Source organism: Mirounga angustirostris, unplaced genomic scaffold (assembly GCF_029215605.1).
Source record: "Mirounga angustirostris isolate CCGP_5_RB_7025 unplaced genomic scaffold, mMirAng1.0.hap1 SCAF_4, whole genome shotgun sequence".
Lineage (NCBI taxonomy): Eukaryota > Metazoa > Chordata > Mammalia > Carnivora > Phocidae > Mirounga > Mirounga angustirostris.
In genome coordinates, this window is record NW_026991712.1 from 75,741,910 (window position 1) to 75,763,576 (window position 21,667).

At 38.7% G+C, this 21,667-nt stretch overlaps 1 protein-coding gene across 5 annotated transcripts in view; it reads left to right on the plus strand.

The window, feature by feature from the left end:
• The first annotated feature begins 886 nt into the window (after positions 1–886).
• The window catches only part of TCEA1 (transcription elongation factor A1), an 89,913-nt gene continuing 69,132 nt past the window's right edge, over positions 887–21,667 (plus strand). For all 5 annotated transcript variants that reach the window (XM_064588325.1, XM_064588326.1, XM_064588323.1 and 2 more), the window contains exons 1-3: positions 887–1,155; positions 10,766–10,828; positions 15,867–15,972. In XM_064588325.1, the coding sequence (XP_064444395.1) occupies positions 1,093–1,155; positions 10,766–10,828; positions 15,867–15,972 (232 nt within the window). In that variant the 5' untranslated portion in view covers positions 887–1,092. The remainder of the gene's footprint in view (positions 1,156–10,765; positions 10,829–15,866; positions 15,973–21,667) is intronic.

The following is a 21,667-nucleotide window of genomic DNA, read 5'->3' on the forward strand; positions in this document are numbered from 1 at the left end:
AATAAAGAGAAGGGGGAAAGGACAAAATTCCTCTTCCTCCCAAATAACTGACTAAAAATAGGAAAAATTTGTCATCTTAGTACAGAAAAAACATTATTAGGTGGTGAATTTTGATTAATGATAGCTAAATATGGTGTGGGGATATGTTCGCAAATAGCATGGGATATGTCTGCAAACAGCATGAGTTGGTAGTAAAATGTATAATTGGGCAAAGACCTATTGAAGGAGACTATACTCTCCAGTATTAATAATACAGCTATTTCAATTTTCTACTTTGGCTTAGGCACAACCCTTAAATTAAAGATGTCAACTTCCTCACTGGTCTTCAGAAGCAGTTGAGGTGCTTATTTCTTTGTTGAGAACGTTTCTCTCAACTATTACTCAACTGTATTCAAAACTGTGTTCAACATTCTGAGTCAGGAAACAAACCAGATTAAGTCTTGGTTCTCGAGGAGCTTACAAACGATTTGACTTTTAAAAAAAGGCACGCTTAAAGCCATCGAATCCGTATTATATGCACTATTTAAGGGGGAGTGGGTGGTGCTGGTTTTCACGGTAGCCGCCTCCCACGGAAAAAAGTCTCGGGTTTTGACTGCCTTTAAAAACCGCCAATGTTTCGCTCTCCGAACACCCCTCGATTCAGAGCTCGGTGGGTCTCTGAGGATGTAAAACTCACCCTGGGCAGAGACTGGGCCGGAGGCGCACGCGCGGCAAAACTCGGCCCCGCCTCCTACAGACTTACAACCGCCTGGCGGGAAGCCGGGCCGCCCAGTTTGCGTGTCAACTCATTGACAGCGCCTCGGTCGACGCCCGTCTGGCGGGCGCCTTGGCGCGCGGTTTCCCAGCGATCCGCTGTCGATTGGCAGTGCCTGCACGGTGCGCGCGAAGCTCGATTGGCGCTGCCTGTGGGGGCGGAGTCGCTGTCGCAGCCGCCGCCGCTGCTGCGGGCTTGGTTGTGAGGAAGGGCCTAGGCCCGGGCCTGCTGTGGTGGGCTAGTCCAGCGCTTGGCTCTCGGCCTGCCGTCCCCTCAGCTCCAGCTTCGCCCACTTCCCGACCCAAACGGGCTGGGCGCGGGGAAGACCTGCGGGAGCCATGGAGGACGAGGTGGTCCGCATTGCCAAGAAGATGGACAAGATGGTGCAGAAGAAGAACGCGGTGAGCGCGGCCGGCGACGCGGGCCGGGAGGGAGGCTGGGCGACCGGCCGGGGCCGTACGCGGCTGGCTTCGTGCCGGGCCCTCGCGGGCTCCCGGCCCGCCCACGCCAGCCTTCCCTGCGCGGGAAGCCGGCGTGGACCGTGCCCGCGTCCTGGGGAAGGCGTCCGGGAGGAGGTAGCGCGGCCCCACGGCCGCCGGCGTCAGTACCCGTTCTTGGTACTCCAAGTCTCTCTCGTTAGTACAGCGTAGTAAACCTGATGGGGGCATTCTCTTTATTTTAAACTTGAGGAATAGATTTACTCGCTAATTACCTCTTCAGTTTAGCTTAAGAATTGAAGAGTGTAGAAAGCCCTTCACAGTTTGAAAGAATTCGTTCTCTTTTCCGTGATCGCTAGCTAACAACTAGAAATAACATCACATAGAGGTTTGTGATAGTTTTAGACATCAAACTGGTACGTTAAAATTTTTGGATTTTTTTTGAAGAGTGCTAAACATTCACTTGATCTCGTCTACGCTACAGGTTTGTTTAGCAATTAAAAAGGTAGAGTATGCTACTGTACTTGGCAAGTCGCTAAACGTTTTTTAAAAAGTGGATATTGTCAGGTGGTAGTATGTAAAGAGCTATGATTAAAACGCACACACTAAGGTGTGCTGGTAGACGCGTTTGACCAGATGTCATTGCTGGGTACTCTTAAGTGGTTTACAGTTAATACCAGTGGCATTATCTTGTTACTGATAAAGTGTTTATATAAACATGTGTTCTTTGTGGTTTGTATGAAGTCTTCCAATTTCTGCATTTTTGTCCACCAGTGTGTGCTACTTTCAGTCCTCTGATTCAGTCAGCTGTTTTCAGCTTCAGCTCCATGACTGTCTTCACCTGAATTTGTTCCACCCTGCTCAGTACATTTTCAGTATCAGTGTACCTGAAATAACTTATTCATATCTATGAAATAAATTCCGTGTCAAACTAATGTGAAGGAGAAAAGGGATGTTCTGATTTGTACAGCACTTTAGAGTTAAAAAGCATCTGTGTAAAATTCCTTTGAGACTCAACACAGCTATTGTGTACCTATTTTGCAGAATAAGAAGCTGAGAGAGATTAAGTAGTTCACCCACTTAAATTAAGTACTGAGCAATTTGGATTAAGCCAGGACCCAGGTTTTCTACTGGACAGCATTCTAGAGCAGAAAATAGTGTTAAAACAGTGAATTCTTAAGACTTCGTACATAGTCTGTTCCTCTTTCCTTTAACAGGTGCGTTGCCTAGCCTGTAATTTCATACCCTGTTAACCCGTATTTGCAATTTTGGCCTTTTAAAGTATTTCCTGTTTGTTTTCTGGTCCAGACATTACCTTTGCCATTTATTTTTCTCATTGATACAGCCCAGTGCAAGTGATGAGATCTGATTATTTGATAGGCTGAACATTTCTGTTATTTTGTTTAAACTGGAAAGTTTTTTTCTTTACCTGGAGATATCCCTAGATTCGCACAGTAGATGCTCTGAGGGAAAAAGGCCTTTTGTTGGGTACTTTTTTTTCTCTAACTCAGGCTATAATGTGTATCCATTAATCATGTAATACATTAGCGGCTTGTTTCCTTTCCTTGTAATAGATGTTTCCTAAAAATGAGTAATTCCTTAGTGGATAAAGATGGAGAAGACCAGTTTGTATTTACCTGTAGTTCTCAAGGTATAAAGGAATAATGATGAGTCTGGGGGAGAATGAGTATAAACTCCTTAGATACTCCTCAAATCTCATTTTTCTGATAGTTCAAAACTTGACCAATATGGAAACTTGCTCCTCAAAAAGAAAGATAAAATTGACTGGCTCTTTTATGTTTTTTCCTTCTCCCTTTTCCTGTATATCTTTCAGAAATTCAAATTGGCAAATGAAATAAAGAGAAAGGGAAGTGGTCTGAATGACTCTCCCTCTTTGCCCTCCAAAGCACATCAACCCACAGATAGCTTTTTAAGAGGTCAGTAATTTCACAGAAGTTGTTCTGGGGGTTGTAGGATTATGGTAGATTTGTTTCTCCCTCTCTCTCTCTCTCTCTCTCTCTCTCTCTGTGCATGTGTGTGGTTTCCAGATTTTCTCTGTGAGCTTTTTAAAAATACTATTTTTATACTATGAAAAAGTAAACTTTACTTGAAAAATAGTAGTTTTCCTCTTAAATTGGCAAGTTTAAGTGTTGTTATTGGATATTTAGTTTAATAAAGCGTAGGTGTCACATTTAAGTAATAATAGTAACAGCTACCATTTATTGAACTATTACTCTGAGCCAGGCATTCGGCTAAGTACTTATCCCTGGGACAGTTTTGCATGATAAGTAATATCCCCATTCTAAAATAAGGAAACTATTTGGAAGGTTAAGTGAATTGTCCTAAGCCAAATAGCTAGAAAGTGGGCAGATGAAGACATGAATCTAAATGTTTTGCTCAAAGTCTGTACTACTCTCTTAAGGTGCAACATCTCTCTAAAAGACCCCTTTTTTGAACCTTGTGTGGGTACAGTTAGGTGAATATAAGACCAAGAAGTAAGGGTATTTGCTCTTCTGGGGGAGGCAGGTTTCCCTAATATCCAGTCAATATCCTGACCCTAGTACTATCCAAAATGCTGCGCCATGTGTGTACTTGATCTTAAACAATATTAGCAGTTTTACAAGTGTATACTTTGAGTCCTTGGTGAACCACATAAGTTAGTTCCAAATTTTCAGGTATTAGCTGTTTTTTATGTCATTTTAACTTTTTTTTTTTGAAATGTCATTTTGACTTGATGTCAATAAGCAAGTCTGACTCCTAATCTGAGTTTAAATCTTGGCTCTTCTGAACTTTAGCGTTGTGATCTTAGGTAAGATCCTTAACATCTCTAAAACCATTTTAGGTGGTTTTTTTTTTTTTTTTGGTGGTAAATTGGAGGTAATATAGTAAAAATTAGATGAATTAAAAATCTTGGCAGTCCCTAAGATATGGTAAGGGCTAAAAAACCTGTGTATTCTTTTTTTTTTTTTTTTAAAGATTTTATTTATTTTTCATGAGAGAGAGAGAGAGAGAGGCAGAGGGAGAAGCGGGCTGAGCCGGGAACCCTACACGGGACTCGATCCCAGCACCCTGGGATCATGACCTGAGCCAAAGGCAGACGCTTAACCATCTGAGCCACCCAGGTGCCCTGTGTATTCTTTTTGTAAAGGATTTATTACATGACTCTAGAAGAAGGAGTGAGGTAACTTAGAATTTTCAAATTCATAGATTTTGTCAGTGGTGGTGAGCTTTGTTTAGTATTTCTTCATTGAAGGCTCAGGGCTGAGTAGAATTAAATTGTTGGGAGAGAAATTGAAATTAGATGTTAGAATATCCTAGGAACTGCGATACTTGGAATGTGTAAATTTCTAAGTTTTATACCTGGGTTGAAGAAAAAAACTTTGGTTTTCATATCAGGGTTAGATTAATTAATATAAATTGAAATTTAGAATGACTACACAATTTTTTATAGCAGCCTTATTGAAATACACAATACAGTTCTCCCTTTTAAAGTGTACAATTCATTCACAGATTTGTACAGCTGTCACCACACTATCTAATTTAAGAGCACTTTCATCACTCCAAAGAAGCCACCTGTGCCCATTAAGTAGTCATCATATATCTCCCCCCGCCCCCAATATGTTTTCTGTCTCTATGGATTTGCTATTCTGGACATTTCATAGAAATGGAATTACACAACATGTGTTTGTATAAGTGGAATCATACAATATGTGTTCTTCTGTGATGGGCCTCTCACTTAGTGTTTTCAGGATTCATCTATGTTACAGCAGGTATCAGTACTTCATTCCTTTGTATTACTGAATAGCACTACTGTACTGGTGGATATACTGCATTTTGTTTTTTCATCATTTGATGCCCATTTTTGGCTGTTTCCACTTTTTGGTTATTAATAATGCTGCTAAGAATATTCTTGTGCAGGTGTTTGTGTGGACATATTTTTTTTTCTCTTTTGGGTATATACCTAGGAGTAGAATTGCTAGGTCATATGATAGCTGTGTTTAACTTTTTGAGGAATTGCCAAACTGTTTTCCAAAGTTGCTGCACCATTTTACATTCTTACCAGCAATGGATGAGGGTTCCAATTTTACCACGTCTTCATCAACACTTGTTATTTTGTCTTTTTTGATTATAGCCATCACAGTGGATGTGAAGAGGTATCTCGTGATTTTGATTTGCATTTCTCTGATGACTGATGATGGTGAACATTTTTCATTGTTTGCTGGCTATTTATTTTTGGAGAAATGTTCAGATCCTTTGCCCATTTTTTAACTGAGTATTTGTATTATTGAATTGTAAGAATTCTTTACATTCTGAATACTAGACTCTTATCAGAGACAGGATTTGTATATATTGTCTCCCATTCTCTGGGTTATCTTTTTACTCTCTTGATCGTGTCTTTTGAAGTTCAAAACCTTTCGTTTTTTATGAGGTCAAATTTATGTATTTTTCCTCTCATTGCTTGTGCATTTGGTTGAGAATAACTACAAATTTGAGATGACACAGTAAAATTATAATCCTAGTATATTGTGATGTTGCTGAGCCATAATGTAAATATTTACAGTGTTTCCTTTTTTTTTTTTTTTTAAGATTTTATTCATTTATTTGACAGCATGGGCACAAACAGAGGGAGGGGGAGGGAGAGGGAGAAGCTGGCTCCCCACTGAGCAGAGAGCCCAACATGGGGCTTGATCCCAGGACTCTGAGCCAAAGGCAGACGCTTAACCAACTGAGCCACCGAGGTGTCCCTGGAGCTTTTATTTTAAAAACACATCCATACAGGGCGCCTGGGTGGCTCAGTCAGTCGTTAAGCGTCTGCCTTCGGCTCAGGTCATGATCCCAGGGTCCTGGGATCGAGTCCCACATCGGGCTACCTGCTCGGTGGGAAGCCTGCTTCTCCCTCTCCCACTCCCCCTGCTTGTGTTCCTGCTCTCGCTGTCTCTTTCTCTGTCAAATAAATAAATAAAAAAATATTTAAAAAAAATTAAAAAAATAAAAACACATCCATACAAAAAAAAAATACACAGGTACCCCTCCTTTTTTTTTTTAAAGATTTCATTTATTTGAGAGAGAGAGACAGCAGAAGAGGGAGGGTCAGAGAGAGAAGCCAACTCCCCGCTGAGTGGGGAGCCTAATCTAGGATTCGATCCTGGGACCTTGGGATCATGACCTGAGCCAAAGGCAGTCGCTTAACCGACTGAGCCACACAGGTGCCCCAGTGTTTCCTTTTTTTTAAATAGCACCTTAATTTTTTAAACCTTGGGATCTCATAATTCTAAGAGGTGTTTGAGTTGATTGAGCTTAAATAATACTTAAAATGCTGGCTTATGGCTCTTTGAGAATATTGTTATGATGGAAGTAGATAAATTTTTTTATTTCTTTGTACCCCTTATCAACCATCTTCTATGTGTCAGGCACTCTATTTCAACACCTCTTAGTGTTATATTACTCCATTTGACCATTTTAACTGTTTTAGGTCAGTGTATTGTGCTCTCCTACATATAAAGAAGCTGAAGTTTGAAAAGGACAAATAACATTCCTAGGATCTTATAATTAGGAAATGGCAGTGCATGGATTTGAATTTAGATCTGTTATATATATAGCCCATGTTCTTCATTGTATATTCTGTGTTGCTTCCTCCTCCTTACATCTCCTTGAGGAGAAGGATGTTTGTATCCTATACAAGCTCATATATGCTGGGTGCTCAATACAAATTTGAATACCATATTTTGTAAAAGTACTTGTTTCTGATGACAGTACCAGCCATGTAATAAAGTCATGTGATAGCTGTTATTTATTATTCAGCCAGTAATGTGAACTAGATTTGACTCTGAAAGATAAGGTAGAATCTTTCTTTCTCTTGCATCATTATCTGTAGGAGATGCTGCAATCTAATAGACCTGACCTTTAGAGGCAGGTGATGATTGGGGAAGGATGGAATATAGTTTCTTGTTTGGCAGTGCTATTCACCCCAGTTCACTGATTAGAACTGCTACCAGTGGACCTATGAAATGGAGAGAACAGTGGTGTGAGGGTCAGGAGATTATAGTTCTTGTCCTTTTATATTACTTATCAATTGGCCAAGTCACTTTCCTTTTCTGAGTTTGTTTCTTTGTATAATTGAGGGTTTGAAGTAGATGTTCAAAGATTTATGTTTATTTTTAAATTCCCTGTAGTCAGAAAGGATTTCTGTCTTGCTCATTGCTGGATTCCTCAGAGTTTCGTACACAGTTAACAAGTATTTGTTGAGAAGTCTAAGTGTAATTTGACAGAACTGGGTAGGTCTCACCTGTTTTAGTTAGTAATAATCATATGACAGCACAAGTTCCTAAATTATCTGGGTTTTCAATTCCTTTTATGTAAAATGGGGATAAAAAGATTACCTGCTTCTATAGGGTTTATTGTGAAGATGAAATAATACATATATATTTAACAAAGTTCTTGGCACATAGTAATATTCAAAGAAGCTTTTGTCACTGAATTAATATATGATCATTTGTTTTCACCTTTTTGCTCATTCAGATCATCATAGTTGTTTATTTCTTAAAGAACTTTAATTGAAATATTCATCTTATTTGGCTAGAGCATAGTATAATTATGAGAAAGGTCATAGTTTCATCCCATGAATGGTATTTAGCTTTTTCTTCTTCCATAGCTTGTATCTCTGACTCCAGTCTCACCAAAGAGATCTGAGTAAAAAAGGAGAGTGTGGTGAAATTAATGCAAATCTGTCTATTGCTTCTACTTGGAAAACAGCTTATGCCACATTGCTGATGTGTTAGAAGAATCAACTTTATATGTGACAGCACTGTGTAAGTCTAAGGACTCCTAGAAGTGTGATTCCTTCTCTTCCTTTCTAATTGATCCTAGGTCAGAAATGGATCAGAAAGTCCATGGAGACATGGGTAGAAGAAAAATGTCTATGGTAGTTATAAAAGTCCACAATCTCTTAATGAAAACCTTTTAGAGTCTGATATATTTGAGAATTCCTCAATTTTCAGATTTTATTAAGATAATATGATACACACATCATATATCCTCAGCAGATCTGGGCAGTTCCCATTAATCAGACATTAACATTTCTGTAGTGAAATGTAGTACTCTCACATGAAGTGGGATATATAGAACATAAATGGCTTTACATATGTTGAGATTAGGTGTTGCTGGCAAATGAGTTTATTGAAAATCTTTAAGAAATCTTGATTTTTTTTTTTTTAAGATTTTATTTATTTATTTGAAAGAGAGAGTAAGCACGCACAAGCAGAGTGGGAGAGGGAGAAGCAGGCTCCCCGCTGAGCAGGAGCCTGAGGCGGGGCTTGATCCCAAGACCCTGAGATCATGACCTGAGCTGAAGGCAGATGTTTAACCGACTGAGCCACCCAGGTGCCCCATGAAATCTTGATTTTCAAAGGGTTTTGGTTTTGGGATTTGCAGATGAGGGATTGAAGACCCCATTTGCTCACAGAGATGTCATTCCTGTAAAAATTCCTGATTACTTGTAAATTTAAAGTCAATGTTAGTTTTCTTACCTAACAACTATAATGTGCACTGTTTTTGGTTACCTTTAAATGAAAAGAATTTATAGAATCTTAAAATCAGAAGGGATCTTTAAGCAGTAAATCATTAAAATCCTTCATAATAACCTGTTTCATAGTTGCTGTTGAACTTTTTATTGATGAGGTATTGGGTGAAATTAAAATGATATATATGTTTGTTACCAGAAGAAAACTTAATACTTTTTTATTCTCCACAGCCAAGTCTGATGTCTCAACTTTAAATGGAAAAATTACATGACTGGAAGCCTTTACTCAATTTTATATTTAAGAAATGTGACACCATAAGGTTCCATGCTTGTTTTTTCCTTTGGGGTGCATAATGAGGGACATGCTCTAGGGTTTTCTATTTTCCTGGAATATGCTGTGTTTCATTGATTCATAGGGTGCCTAGTTTTCATATTTTAACATTTGAGAAAGCAGAATGAGTTACACATATATTGTCAACCAGATGGCTGTTGGGATGTAGTTTCACAGGCAGAATATCAAACCCAGTATCAACATTTGCAGAGTGGGTGTCAGTGGCTTGGAAGAAACTCTGAAAAACATTAGTAGAGTGCTCTTTGAACCTCAAGGAACCAAATGGTTGAAGAGCAGTGGGGATGAAAAACATCTAGCTCTACACACTACAAAGCCAGCTAAGAGCTAAAGGCTTTAGCTCTTTGATGGATTCTTTTATGAAATGCTGTATTACTAGTGTTTTTTTTTTTTTTTTTTAAGATTTTATTTATTTGACACAGAGAGACCTAGCGAGAGAGGGAACACAAGCAGGGGGAGTGGGAGAGGGAGAAGCAGGCTTCCCGCGGAGCAGGGAGCCCGATGCAGGGCTCGATCCCAGGACCCTGGGATCATGACCTGACCCGAAGGCAGATGCCTAACGACTGAGCCACCCAGGCGCCCCTATTACTAGTGTTTTTGACACAACTTTTTGTGGGATAAAAAAAAGATTTTATTGAATCTGAGTCAATAAGTTATTCATAAGCATTGGGGACTCTGAATGTGACATAGTTTTAGAAACACCTTAGCCAATTTATTTTGCTTATATTTTTCTTTTATATATGTAAAGGGTGATACATGATAAAAATTTCAAGTCTAAAAGAGTTACAAAAGTAAAACAAATGATAAGGAAATACTATGCCATAGTTTAATATTTTTTCTTTATTAGTGGCATATAGACTAATGATGTGTCTAAATATAGTACAGTAAGTGAATATTAAACTAAATATGACTAAGTGAATGTATCATATGAAATATGATACATTAAATGAGTATCAAATTGAAATATATGGCCATAAGGTGTAGGTGGTGCTGTTGCTTCTCATCTTATTTCATTCCTTTTTTAACCTTAGGTGGTTTATGTAATTCTTCCAGGAGCCTTATTTTGTTCCCTCTTCATTATCAACATGCGAGCCTTTGATTCTAGATGGCAGTGGACAGGTCTATGAGCTTAACATCTTAATTCTGAGTTTTCTCTCAGAATTTGCTTTTTCCTACTTTGTAAGAATCAGGTAGACTGCAGTTTTTGTGACAGACCAGGAAGATACAGAGAGACCTCAAAAGAATTCTAGTAAAGATATGCCCTTTCCCACTCTTCCTGTGTGTGAGTGAATGCTAGAGGTGCTGAAGCATTTTCTGACCCCCATTCCCACTTTCTCAGGGTTGGCTCCTTAATCAGATAGATGTTCTCTATGGAAATCTGGGGTGTGTTATGCCACCACAGTAAGAAACACATTTCACATTTCTAATTGGGACACATAAACAAATACTATATTTAAAATGAACTTTAACAAAGCAGGACTTAATAAGTGCTGGTCATAACCCAGTAAATGGATTTTATATTTCTTTAATGAGTTGCAGCCATAATTTGGGAAACTCTTTCCCTTTCCCCCTTTTATATATATACTATTTCCACACAAATAAATGAGCCATAGTGAGTTGTGGATAGGAAAACATAAATTTAAATCTCTAGTTAGTCCTTGCTTTATCATTTGGGAAGTTCAATATGCAATTATTTTATTTTATAGGCTGGAGCATTGGATTTACTGAAGGAGCTTAAGAATATTCCTATGACCCTGGAATTATTACAGGTATGTGCTAATATGTCATGATTTGAATAGATAATTGTCATGAAATACCAAAACATTTTTAATACTATTAAGTTTTTTGTATTGTCCTGTTATGGAGTAAACCATTATTAACTTCTGGGATTTTTTTAAGATGGTAACATAAATCAATACTCAGTTACCATTATAGAAAAATGTTGCCTTCCTCAAGAAGAATAAAACCTGAATCTCCAAGTTTGAAATCTGTGAAAGGAAAAGAAGTTGGACTTTTGGCCCTGATTTGATCTCCCTAGATCTCACTTTCTTGGTCTGGCATTGACAGCTGCTGCCAGCATGAAGCTAGCCTCTGGGGTACCTTTTAGTTGTCATTCCTTATTTCTCCCCAGTTGAACCACCTCTTCTGCCCTAGGCAAGCACTAATCAACGTACCTTCTGTCTCTTTAGATTTACCTATTCCAGATATTTCATATAAATGAAGTCATACAGGGCGCCTGGGTGGCTCAGTTGGTTAGGCAACTGCCTTCGGCTCAGGTCATGATCCTGGAGTCTCGGGATCGAGTCCCGCATCGGGCTCCCTGCTCGGCAGGGAGTCTGCTTCTCCCTCTGACCCTCCTCCCTCTCATGCTCTCTGTCTCTCATTCTCTCTCTCTCAAATAAATAAATAAAATCTTAAAATAAATAAATAAATGAAGTCATACAATACCTGACCTTTTGGTTCTGGCCGCCTTTTTTTTTAGATTTTTTTTTTTAGTTTTAAATACAGTCTGCCCCTCAACGTGGGGCTTAAACTCATGACTCCCAGGATCAAGACTCACAAGCTCTACCAACTGAGTTAGCCAGGTGCCTCTCCGGCTTCTTTTACTTAGCATAATCTTCAAGGTTCATCCATGTTGTAGCATGTATCAGTACTTCATTCCTTTTAAGGCTGAATAATACCACATTTTGTTTATTCATTTGTCAGTTGATGGACATTTGGGTTATTTCTACTTTTTTGGTTGTTATGACTCCTGCCTTACACATTCATGTATAGGTTTGTGTGTTTTTGTTTTGCTTGGGTAGAGATCTGAAAGAATGGAAATGATGAGTCATAGGTAACCTTATGTTGAGTATTTGAGGACCTGCCAGAGTGTTTTCCCAAGTGACTTTACCATTTTACATTTCCAACAGCAGGTAAACAAAGGTTCCAGTTTATCCACATTCTTGCCAACACTTGTTATTATCTTTGATTATAGCCATCTTAGTGGGTGTGAAGTGATACCTCATTGTATTGATTTCCATTTCCCTAATGACTAATTATGTTGAACATCTTTTCATGTACTTCTTAACCATTCATATGTTTTCTTTGGAGAAATGTCATTTCAGATCTTTTGCCTGTTTTTAAGTTGGATAGTTTTTTTTTTTTTTATTAACATATAAACATATTTGTATTAGGGGTACAGATCTGTGATTCATCAGTCTTAACACAATTCACAGTGCTCACCATAGTACATACCCTCCCCAGTGTCCATCACCCAGCCACCCCATCCCTCCTGGATAGTTTGTTTTTTATTACTTTTTTATTACTTTTTATTACTTTATTACTTTGTAATAGTTCTTTATATATTCTAGATACAAGTCCCTTAATCATATACAGGGTTATCTCCCATTCTGTGGGTTATTTTTACTTTCTTAGTGGTGTTCTTTTGTTGTAGTCTGATTTATCTCTTTTTCTTTGGTTGCTTGTGCTTTAGGTGTCAAATCTCGGTTACCTAATTCAAGGTTATGAAAATTTATTCTTTTTTTTTTTTTTTTGGCTCTTTTATTTAGTTCTGTGATTCATTTTGAGTTAATTTTCATGTGTGGTATAAAGAAGAGGTCCAATTTCATTCTTTTATATGTGGATATCTACTTGTTTACTTTTTAATATTCTCTCTAATGAATATCTTGACATCCTTATTGAAAATGACAAAAAAATGTAGGAGTTTATTTCTGGATTCTTAAGTCTATTCCATTAATCTACATGTCTCTCCTTATATAGGACCATATTGTCTTGATTATTGTAGTTTTGTAGTAAGTTTTGAATTTGGGACTTTTGAGTCCTTCAACTTTATTCTTCTTTTTTAAGATTGTTTTGGCTATTCTTGTATTTCCATATGAACTTTAGGATAAGCTTATCAGTTTCTGTACAAAAGGCAGCTGGGATTTTAATAGGGATTGCATTGAATCTGTAGCTCGATTTTATTAGTGTTGCAATCTTTAACATTTAAGTCTTATGATCCATGAATATGGGGTGCCTTTCTATTTATTTAGGTCTTTAGTTTCTTTCAACAGTGTTTTTAGTAGCTTTATATTTTTTACTTTAAGATTTAGTGGCTATCTTAAATTATCTTGGCAAAAACTCATGAGTGATCATAAAGGTGATTTTTCTTCTAGAACATACAAGTCTGCTTAGTTCCTTTGATGCTGACAGTGTCTCTTAATCTCACTACTCATTCCTTTCTGCCTTACCATCAATGCGCAGTTGATTCCCTAAGTCTGCTTAATGCCCTCCCCATCTTTCCAAGGTAGTGTCTTTCTTATTGCATAGCTGGTATTCTATAGAAACCAGATGGCCAGACATGGGCAAAGGCATACATTTTCTGTCTAGAATTTCACAATGTATAGTGGATCTCAAAAACCTTCATTAGTTCTGCAGTCAAGAAGCCTGTTTAACTCTCCAGTCCTTTTTTAAAAAACTTATTTATTTATTTTTAAAGATTTTATTTATTTGAGAGAAAGAGAGAGCATGGGGGAGGGGCAGAGGGAGAGTGAGAAGCAGACTCTCTGCTGAGCAGGAAGCCCAGTGCGGGGGCTCAATCCCAGGACCTGAGCCGAAGGCAGACACTTAACCTACTGAGCTACCCAGGCGCCCCTAACTCTACAATTCTTAATGTTATTTGAGCACACAACACTTTTTTTATAGACCACCTGTTATATCTTGTAAATTATAGTGTACTGGTTTTAGGAAAAATCCAGAGTCTAGAGAATTCTTAGAGGTACATCTAGACTTGGTTATCAAAGTAAAATAGCTTCATAATCCTTTCCTCTGTCTAGTTTTACTCTTCCCCAAATATCCTTTTTAAAAAAGAGGGAAAAAACCTCCCCAGGTCTTTGTCAGTCTACCTTAGCAACCTCATTTCTTACTTTTGACTAGACAGTCTCTTCCTTAAGTAAGCATATTACAGATGCCTAATCTCCATAGGGGTTTTCGTGGGTTTTAAGCAGGTAATTATTGACTCTTTAGTGATGAAAACATCCTATGGTAATTAAAAAGCAATCACCCACAGCACACGATTTGTTCATGCTCTCCTTGTATCTTTGCTTGCCTCTGACTACTTCCTAAAATTCCATTTTCTTTTCCAGTCTGTGTCAGTTGTAGCTTCAGAACTATACTAGTAACTCAGTGATTTCCACCACCCATTCCAAAAGTAGGTTTTCTTCTAGGTTGGTGGGGTGGGTTGTGGGGTGGTAGTGAGGAAGAGCTGTGAATGGGTGCTGAAGAAGGAGTGCTGAAGGCATCGGGATAAGGAAGTCAGACTTGACACTTGGTATGGTGGCTGCAAGTGCAAGCCTGGCTTCTAAGCAGTTAGCTACATCCAGTCGGACAGCTCTGGGTCCACACGGTTGTAGGCTATGCCATCCAGCCCAGGCACTTGCTTCTGGAAAATTTTCTATATTCAAGTGTTTTAGAAAAGTTCTAAAAAGTTTTAAAGTTCTCAGAGTATTTTCTTCTCTAAAAAAAATTCTGAGGGGGCACCTGGCTGGCTTAGCTGGTTAAGCGTCTGCCTTCGGCTCAGGTTATGATCCCAGGGTCCTGGGATCGAGCCCTGCATCGGGCTCACTGCTCAGCGGGGAGCCTGCTTCTCCCTCTGCCTATGCCTGCCTCTCTGCCTATTCTCTCTCTCTCTCTCTCTCTGTGTCAAATAAATAAATAAAATCTTTAAAAAAAAAAAATTTCTGAGAGCATTTTATTAAAGCAATAAACTTCTTTCTTTGGGGGAAAACCCTCCCAAAACATAAATCTCAAAATATTTTTGGATTTTAGAATTGTGGAGTCCCCTTTATCTTTCTGCTATGGAACCTTACCTGCCTTGCATAGCCTTCCATAGGTAAGCCATTCCAGCCAAACCCATATTCTAAATTCTTGAACCAAATTTCTCTCCTGAATCTCTTTGTTGAGAAGATTAAATAATTTAGCAGGAAAAACCATAAGTACCCATTTATTATTCTGCCTTAAAGTTTACAGCAGGGGTTCACCTCTTTTTTTTGCCACTAACAATTCCTTTTGTTGTTTTTTTTCTTCCATTGACCGTATGTTTTGAAAGATTGTCTACTAACAACTTGAACTTACTAAATAATTTACCATTTTTTTATTTATCTTCCTTAATTGGCTTGTCATAGCTTTTGTGTTCTTTGAGCACAATTTGAAAACCATTGATGTGCTGGAAAGAGCATGGACTTTGGAGGTGGGCAGACCTGCATTAAAATCCCAGTTTTGCCAATTAGGAATGGTGTATTGCTGGACAAATAGGGATAATGATCTCAACTTTATTTATTTTTAAGATTTTATTTATTTGACAGAGAGAGACACAGCGAGAGAGGGAACACAAGCAGGGGGAGTGGGAGAGAGAGAGAAGCAGGCTTCCTGCCGAGCAGGGAGCCTAATGCGGAGCTCAGGCCCAGGACCCTGGGATCATGACCTGAGCTGAAGGCAGATGCTTAACAACTGAGCCACCCAGACGCCCCTGATCTCAACTTTAAAGTGTTTTTAGGAAGATTAATGAATGTGGATGCTTCCAGCATAATCCTGGGCATAATAATATTATTACTACATGATATATTACATGTATATTACATATATTATATGTAACATATAATATATGCACGTATCTTAATTCTATAGTATACTATTATAAGAATTCAAATAACTGAGATTTTTTTCTTTTCTACAGTAGAAACAGGAAAATGGGAAAGAAGAAAATGAAACACTAAAATGTCTGAAATAAAACAGCTTGTACAAATTTTTTTTGTCATTGCCTTGCAGTCCACAAGAATTGGAATGTCAGTAAATGCTATTCGGAAGCAGAGTACAGATGAAGAAGTTACATCTTTAGCAAAGTCTCTCATCAAATCGTGGAAAAAGTTATTAGGTATATTGATCTTCCCTTATATATATTTATGATCTGGTTTATTCAAACGTTTGGTGTTTGCATTTTTTCTGTTTACAATTATAAATGTATTGAAATCAATGTCTTGTATTAAGAGGGAGTGGCATTAGTTTGACCTCCTTGAAGGTTTTGCTTTTTAAGTTAGTCAAATTTAGCTTTTTTTGTCTTTCAGCACTTATAACTGGACTGCCTCTTTAAAAAGAAATTTTCCCCCCATGGGGAAGTTGTCATACTTTTTAAAAAGGTTTTTGAAATAATTTTCTAACTTACAGAAAGTTTACAAGAATGATAAAAATAACTCATGTATCTTTTTCTAGATCATTAATTTTTAATATTTGCCATATTTGTTTTGTCATTTTTCTGTCTTCTCGTATGTTTATACTCATAAAAGCACAAGTTATCTTTGCTGAACCATTTGAGAATAGTTGTATCTATCGTGCTTTACCCTTTAATACCTTTAAGTGTGTATTTCCTTGGAACAAGTTTATTTTCTTATGTAATCATAATATAGGGAATTCAGGAAATTTAACATTGGTATAGTACTGTAATCTGCAGTGCAGGTTCCTGTTTTGTCAGGCGTCCCAGTGATGTTCTCTATAGCTTTTTTTTCCCTCTCAGAACAAGATCTAGTCTAGGATCACAGACATAATCTTCTGATCTGGAATAGTTCTTAAGCCTTCGTACGTTATTTATGACATTGACAATTTGAAGAATATAAGCACTCATCTTTGTTTTTATTTTATTTATTTATCCATCTATTTTTCATCTTTGTTTTTAATAGCAGATTAAAATAGTCCTGATTTGGACTTTATCTGTTATTTTCTCATGATTAGATGTGAATCTGTAGTTGGAATACTACTTAAGTGTGTTGTGTCCTGAGGTTATCGCATCCAGAGGCATTGATGATGATGTTAATTTTGATAACCAAGTCAAGGCATACACTGTATAGTTTATCATTTTTCTTCTTGTATCTAATAGGCATTCTGTGAGAGACACTTTAAGACCCTGAAACTATCTTGCTTCTCATCAGACCTCCCCCCGCCCCACATTTAGTATCCACCAATTCTTGCCCAAACCGCCCTATAAAGGCAGTTTTGGTAGTTGCAAAATTGTGATTCTCTAACTCTTCCACTTTTTCAGTATTTATAAATCATTCTACTACTACAAGAAAGAACCCTCCTTTTACTTCCCAGCTATTTTTCTATTAGTGGATTCCTATTTTTTTTAAGATTTTTTTTTTTTTTTTTTTTATTTGAGAGAGAGAGAGCACAAGAGGGGGTAGGGTTAGAGGGAGAAGCAGACTCCCCGCCAAGCAGGGAGCCCGATGTGGGACTCGATCCCAGGACTCCGGGATTATGACCTGAGCCGAAGGCAGTTGCTTAACCAACTGAGCCACCCAGGCGCCCGTGGATTCCTATTTTATAACATGGATTATAATCCATTACTGTTAATATTAATTTGATATTTATATTATCCCAGATTTGACCAGTGGGCGCCCATTCAAACTGGCTCTTGTGTCTGCTTGACAAACTCCTTCAGTTTTATCTCTTTTATATCCTGGAACCAAAAAATGTGTTGGGTTCTTCTCTCTTCCCTTCCCCAGCCTGGAATCAGCCATTTCTCTAAGCAGTTATTAGCCTTACAGGGAAGAGAAAAACCGAAAAAGTTGAACCTTTTAAAATTTCAAAGGAAACAGGAATAATAACAAAAAACCTATTACTTCCAAGAGCTTGGAAACTAGGAACTAAAAATTGTAAGGCCCCTAAAATTTAAAAAGTTTAGTCTTAAGAAAATGAAATCAGATCTTCCTGTATTGGATTCTGGACCAGAAAAGAAAAATTGCTATAAAGATCATTATTGGGAAAATTGACAGAATTTTTGTAAGGGCTGTAGGTAAGTAAACAGTATCGTATCATTGTTAAATTTACTAAGTATTTACTGTGGTTATATAAGTGAATTTCTTTTTTCTTGGGGAATACATAGTGAAGTATTTTGGAATTAAGGAGCCTGATATTTGCTGCTGATTTTCAAATGGTTCAAAAGAAATATGTGTGCACACAATAGTGTACGTGTTTGTGTACATGCAGCACACATGTATGTGTATAGTAGGGGGCAATGAATGAATGAGGAAACAAGTATACCACACATTAACACTTGGGGAATCTGAGTGAAGGTTTTTTTAAAGTTTTATTTATTAGAGTGCAGGGGGGGGGACAGAGGGAGAGGAGAAAGAAACTCAAGCTGACCCCACGCTGAGCATAGAGCCCGATGTGGGTCTCAGTCCCAGGACCTGGAGATCACTACCTGAGCCAAAACCAAGAGTCGGACTGTTAACCAACTGCTCCACCGAGGCGCCCCTGAGTAAAGTTTTTTGCACCATTCTAAAACATTTGTGCAAGCTTCAGATTATTTCAAAATAAAAAGCTTTTAAAAAAAATCTAGTCTTTAAAGATAAATTGAAACTTTATGTTTATAATTCATTTAAATTTTAAATCTAGGGGTGCCTGGGTGGCTCAGTCATTAAGCGTCTGCCTTCAGCTCAGGTCATGATCCCAGGGTCCTGGGATCAAGCCCCGCATCGGGCTCCCTGCTCCGTGGGAAGCCTGCTTCTCCCTCTCCCACTCCCCCGCTTATGTTCCATCTCTCACTGTGTCTCTCTCTGTCAAATAAATAAAATCTTAAAAATTTTTTTTTTTAAGATCTAATTCCATATTCTAAAGTAATTAGAATTTGCCATAGAAACTTGACTGAGGGAGGGAGGAGCAAGATGGTGGAGGCATAGGAGACCTAAATTTCTTCTGACCCCAGGAATTCAGCTAGATAGGGATCAGACCATTCAGAACACCTACAAACTCAACAGGAGATTGAAGAAAAGAATAGCAGCAACTCTCTGAACAGAAAAGCGACCACTTTCTGAAAGGTAGGACATGCGGAGAAGTGAATCTGAGGCGATATTCGGGAAGACGGACTGCAGAGGAGGGAGCCTCTATCACCGGCTACCGGCAAGTGACAGAGCACCGGAGCACAAAATTGGAACTTTTAGAAGTTTGCTCCGGTGAGGGACGTCACTCCAGTGGCTAAGTGGGGGGTGAAACCCTCGGTGGGACAGTGTGGTCTCAGGACCCCCGGAGTCACAGAAAGACTGGGGGTGCCTGAGTGTGGCAGAGCTCCCAGGTATCAGAGCAGAGAAGCTGGTTCCAAAGACAGAGCTGAGGAGTGAGTTCGCAGCTCGGGGTTGCCATAAACCATGATCTGCGGCACAGTCAGGCCACTGCTCTTTGAGCAGGAACCCAACAAGCAGCAGATCCGGGGAGACCCCGTCCTCCTCCCCCTGGAGGAGCGGCACGGGACCGCACCGCAGGGATCTGCTGGGTTTGGAGACTCCAAACGGGGTTGTGTGCCAGAGATAGAAATGCTCGGTCACAGGCTGGGTGAGTACGGAGTGCAGCCAGAGACCAGGAAGACAGGAGTGACTGACTGCTTTTCACTGAGGTCGCACTGAGGAGTGAGGCCCTGAGTTCTCGGCTCCTCTGGGACCAGAGATTGGGAGGCTGCCATTTTCACTCTCATCCTCCAAAGCTGTATGGAAGGCTTTCAGCGTGTATGGCCCCTGGCAAGGGTGTTGCAATTCCGCCTCAGGCAAAGACATTTGAGAATCACTGCAACAGGCCCCTCCCCCAGAAGATCAGCAAGAACATCCAGCCAAGACCAAATTTACCAATCAATGAGAACGGCAAAACCCCAACACTAGGGGAATACAGCACATAGAATTTACGGCTTTTTTCCCATGATGCTTTAGACTTTCAAAGTTAATTTTTAAAATTTTCTTTATTTTTTTCTTTTTCTATTTTTTAGTTGAATTTTTCTTCTTTTTCAACCAACATCTTATCAATTCCTTTTTTAAGTCTTTTTAAATTTTTCATTTTTACAGTCATATTCTATCTCTTCATTGTATTTAACCTTATTTTTTGTATATATAGAAGTTTTTCTTTAAAATTTTGGGATACAGTTTCTTCTAACAGACCAAAATATACCCTAAATCTAGTGTATGACATTCTCCTAGTCTCCCACCTGATCACATTCTCTCTTTTTTAAAAATTTTTTTCCTTTCTTTTTTCAACCAACTTCTTATCATCAATTCCTTTTTAAAGATCTTTTTTTTTTTTAGAGATTTTATTTATTTGACAGAGAGAGCATAAGCAGAGGGAGGGAGAGGGAGAAGCAGGCTCCCTGCTGAGCAAGGAGTCCGATGTGGGACTCAATCCCAGGACCCTGGGATCATGACCCGGGCTGAAGGTAGCCGCTTAACTGACTGAGCCACCCAGGCGTCCCTAAAAATCTTTTTTAATTGTCATCTTTACAGTCATATTTCATCCCTTTATCGTATTTACCCTTATTTTTGTATATATATGTTTTCTTTTCTTTAAAATTTTGGGAGGCAATTTCTTCTAACAAACCAAAATACACCAGAAATCTAGTGTGCGGCTCTGTTCTACTCACCAGCCTGATCATATTGCCCCCCCCACCCCCCCCTGGTTTCGGGTCTCTTCTATTTCTTTACTGTATATTTTTCTGGGGTCGGTGTTAACATTTTAGCATTTTTTTTTAGCATTTTGTTCTCTCATTCATCTATTCTCCTCTGGACAAAATGACAACATGGAAGCACTCACCTCAAAAAAAAGAACAAGAGGCAGTACCGACTGCCAGGGACCTAATCAATACAGACATTAGTAAGATGTCAGAACTAGAGTTCAGAATGAGGACTATAAAGATACTAGCTGGGCTTGAAAAAAGTATAGAAGATACTAGAGAATCCCTTTCTGGAGAAATAAAAGAACTAAAATCTAACCAAGTCAAAATCAAGAAGGCTATTAATGAGGTGTAATCATAATGGAGGCTCTAACTGCTAGGATAAATGAGGCAGAAGAGAGAATCAGTGATACAGAAGACCAAATGATGGAGAATAAAGAGGCTGGGAAAAAGAGAGATAAACAACTACTGGATCACGAGGGCAGAATTAGATAAGTGATACCATAAAGCGAAACAACATTAGAATAATTGGAATCCCAGAAGAAGAAAGAGAGAGAGAGGCAGAATGTATATTGGAGCAAATTATAGCAGAGAACTTCCAGAATTTGGGGAAGGAAATAGGCATCAAAATCCAGGAGGCACAGAGAACCCCCCCTCAAAATCAATAAAAATAGGTCAACACCCCAACATCTAATAGTAAAACTTACGAGTCTCAGAGACAAAGAGGAAATCCTGAAAGCAGCTCGGAACAAGAGGTCTATAACTTACAACAATCGAAACATTAGATTTGCAGCAGACCTATCCACAAGAGACATGGCAGCCCAGAAAGGACTGGCATGATATATTCAGAGTACTAAACGAGAAAAATATGCAGCCAAGAATACTATAACCAGCTAGGCTGTCATTGAAAATAGAAGGAGAGATAAAAAGCTTCCAGGACAAACAAAAACTAAAGGAATTTGCAAACACCAAACCAGCCCTACAAGAAATACTGAAAGGGGTCCTCTAAGCAAGAGAGAGCCTAAAAGTAACATAGACCAGAAAGGAACAGAGACAATATACAGTAACAGTCACCTTACAGGCAACACAATGGCACTAAATTCATATCTTTCAATAGTTACCCTGAATGTAAATGGGCTAAATGCCC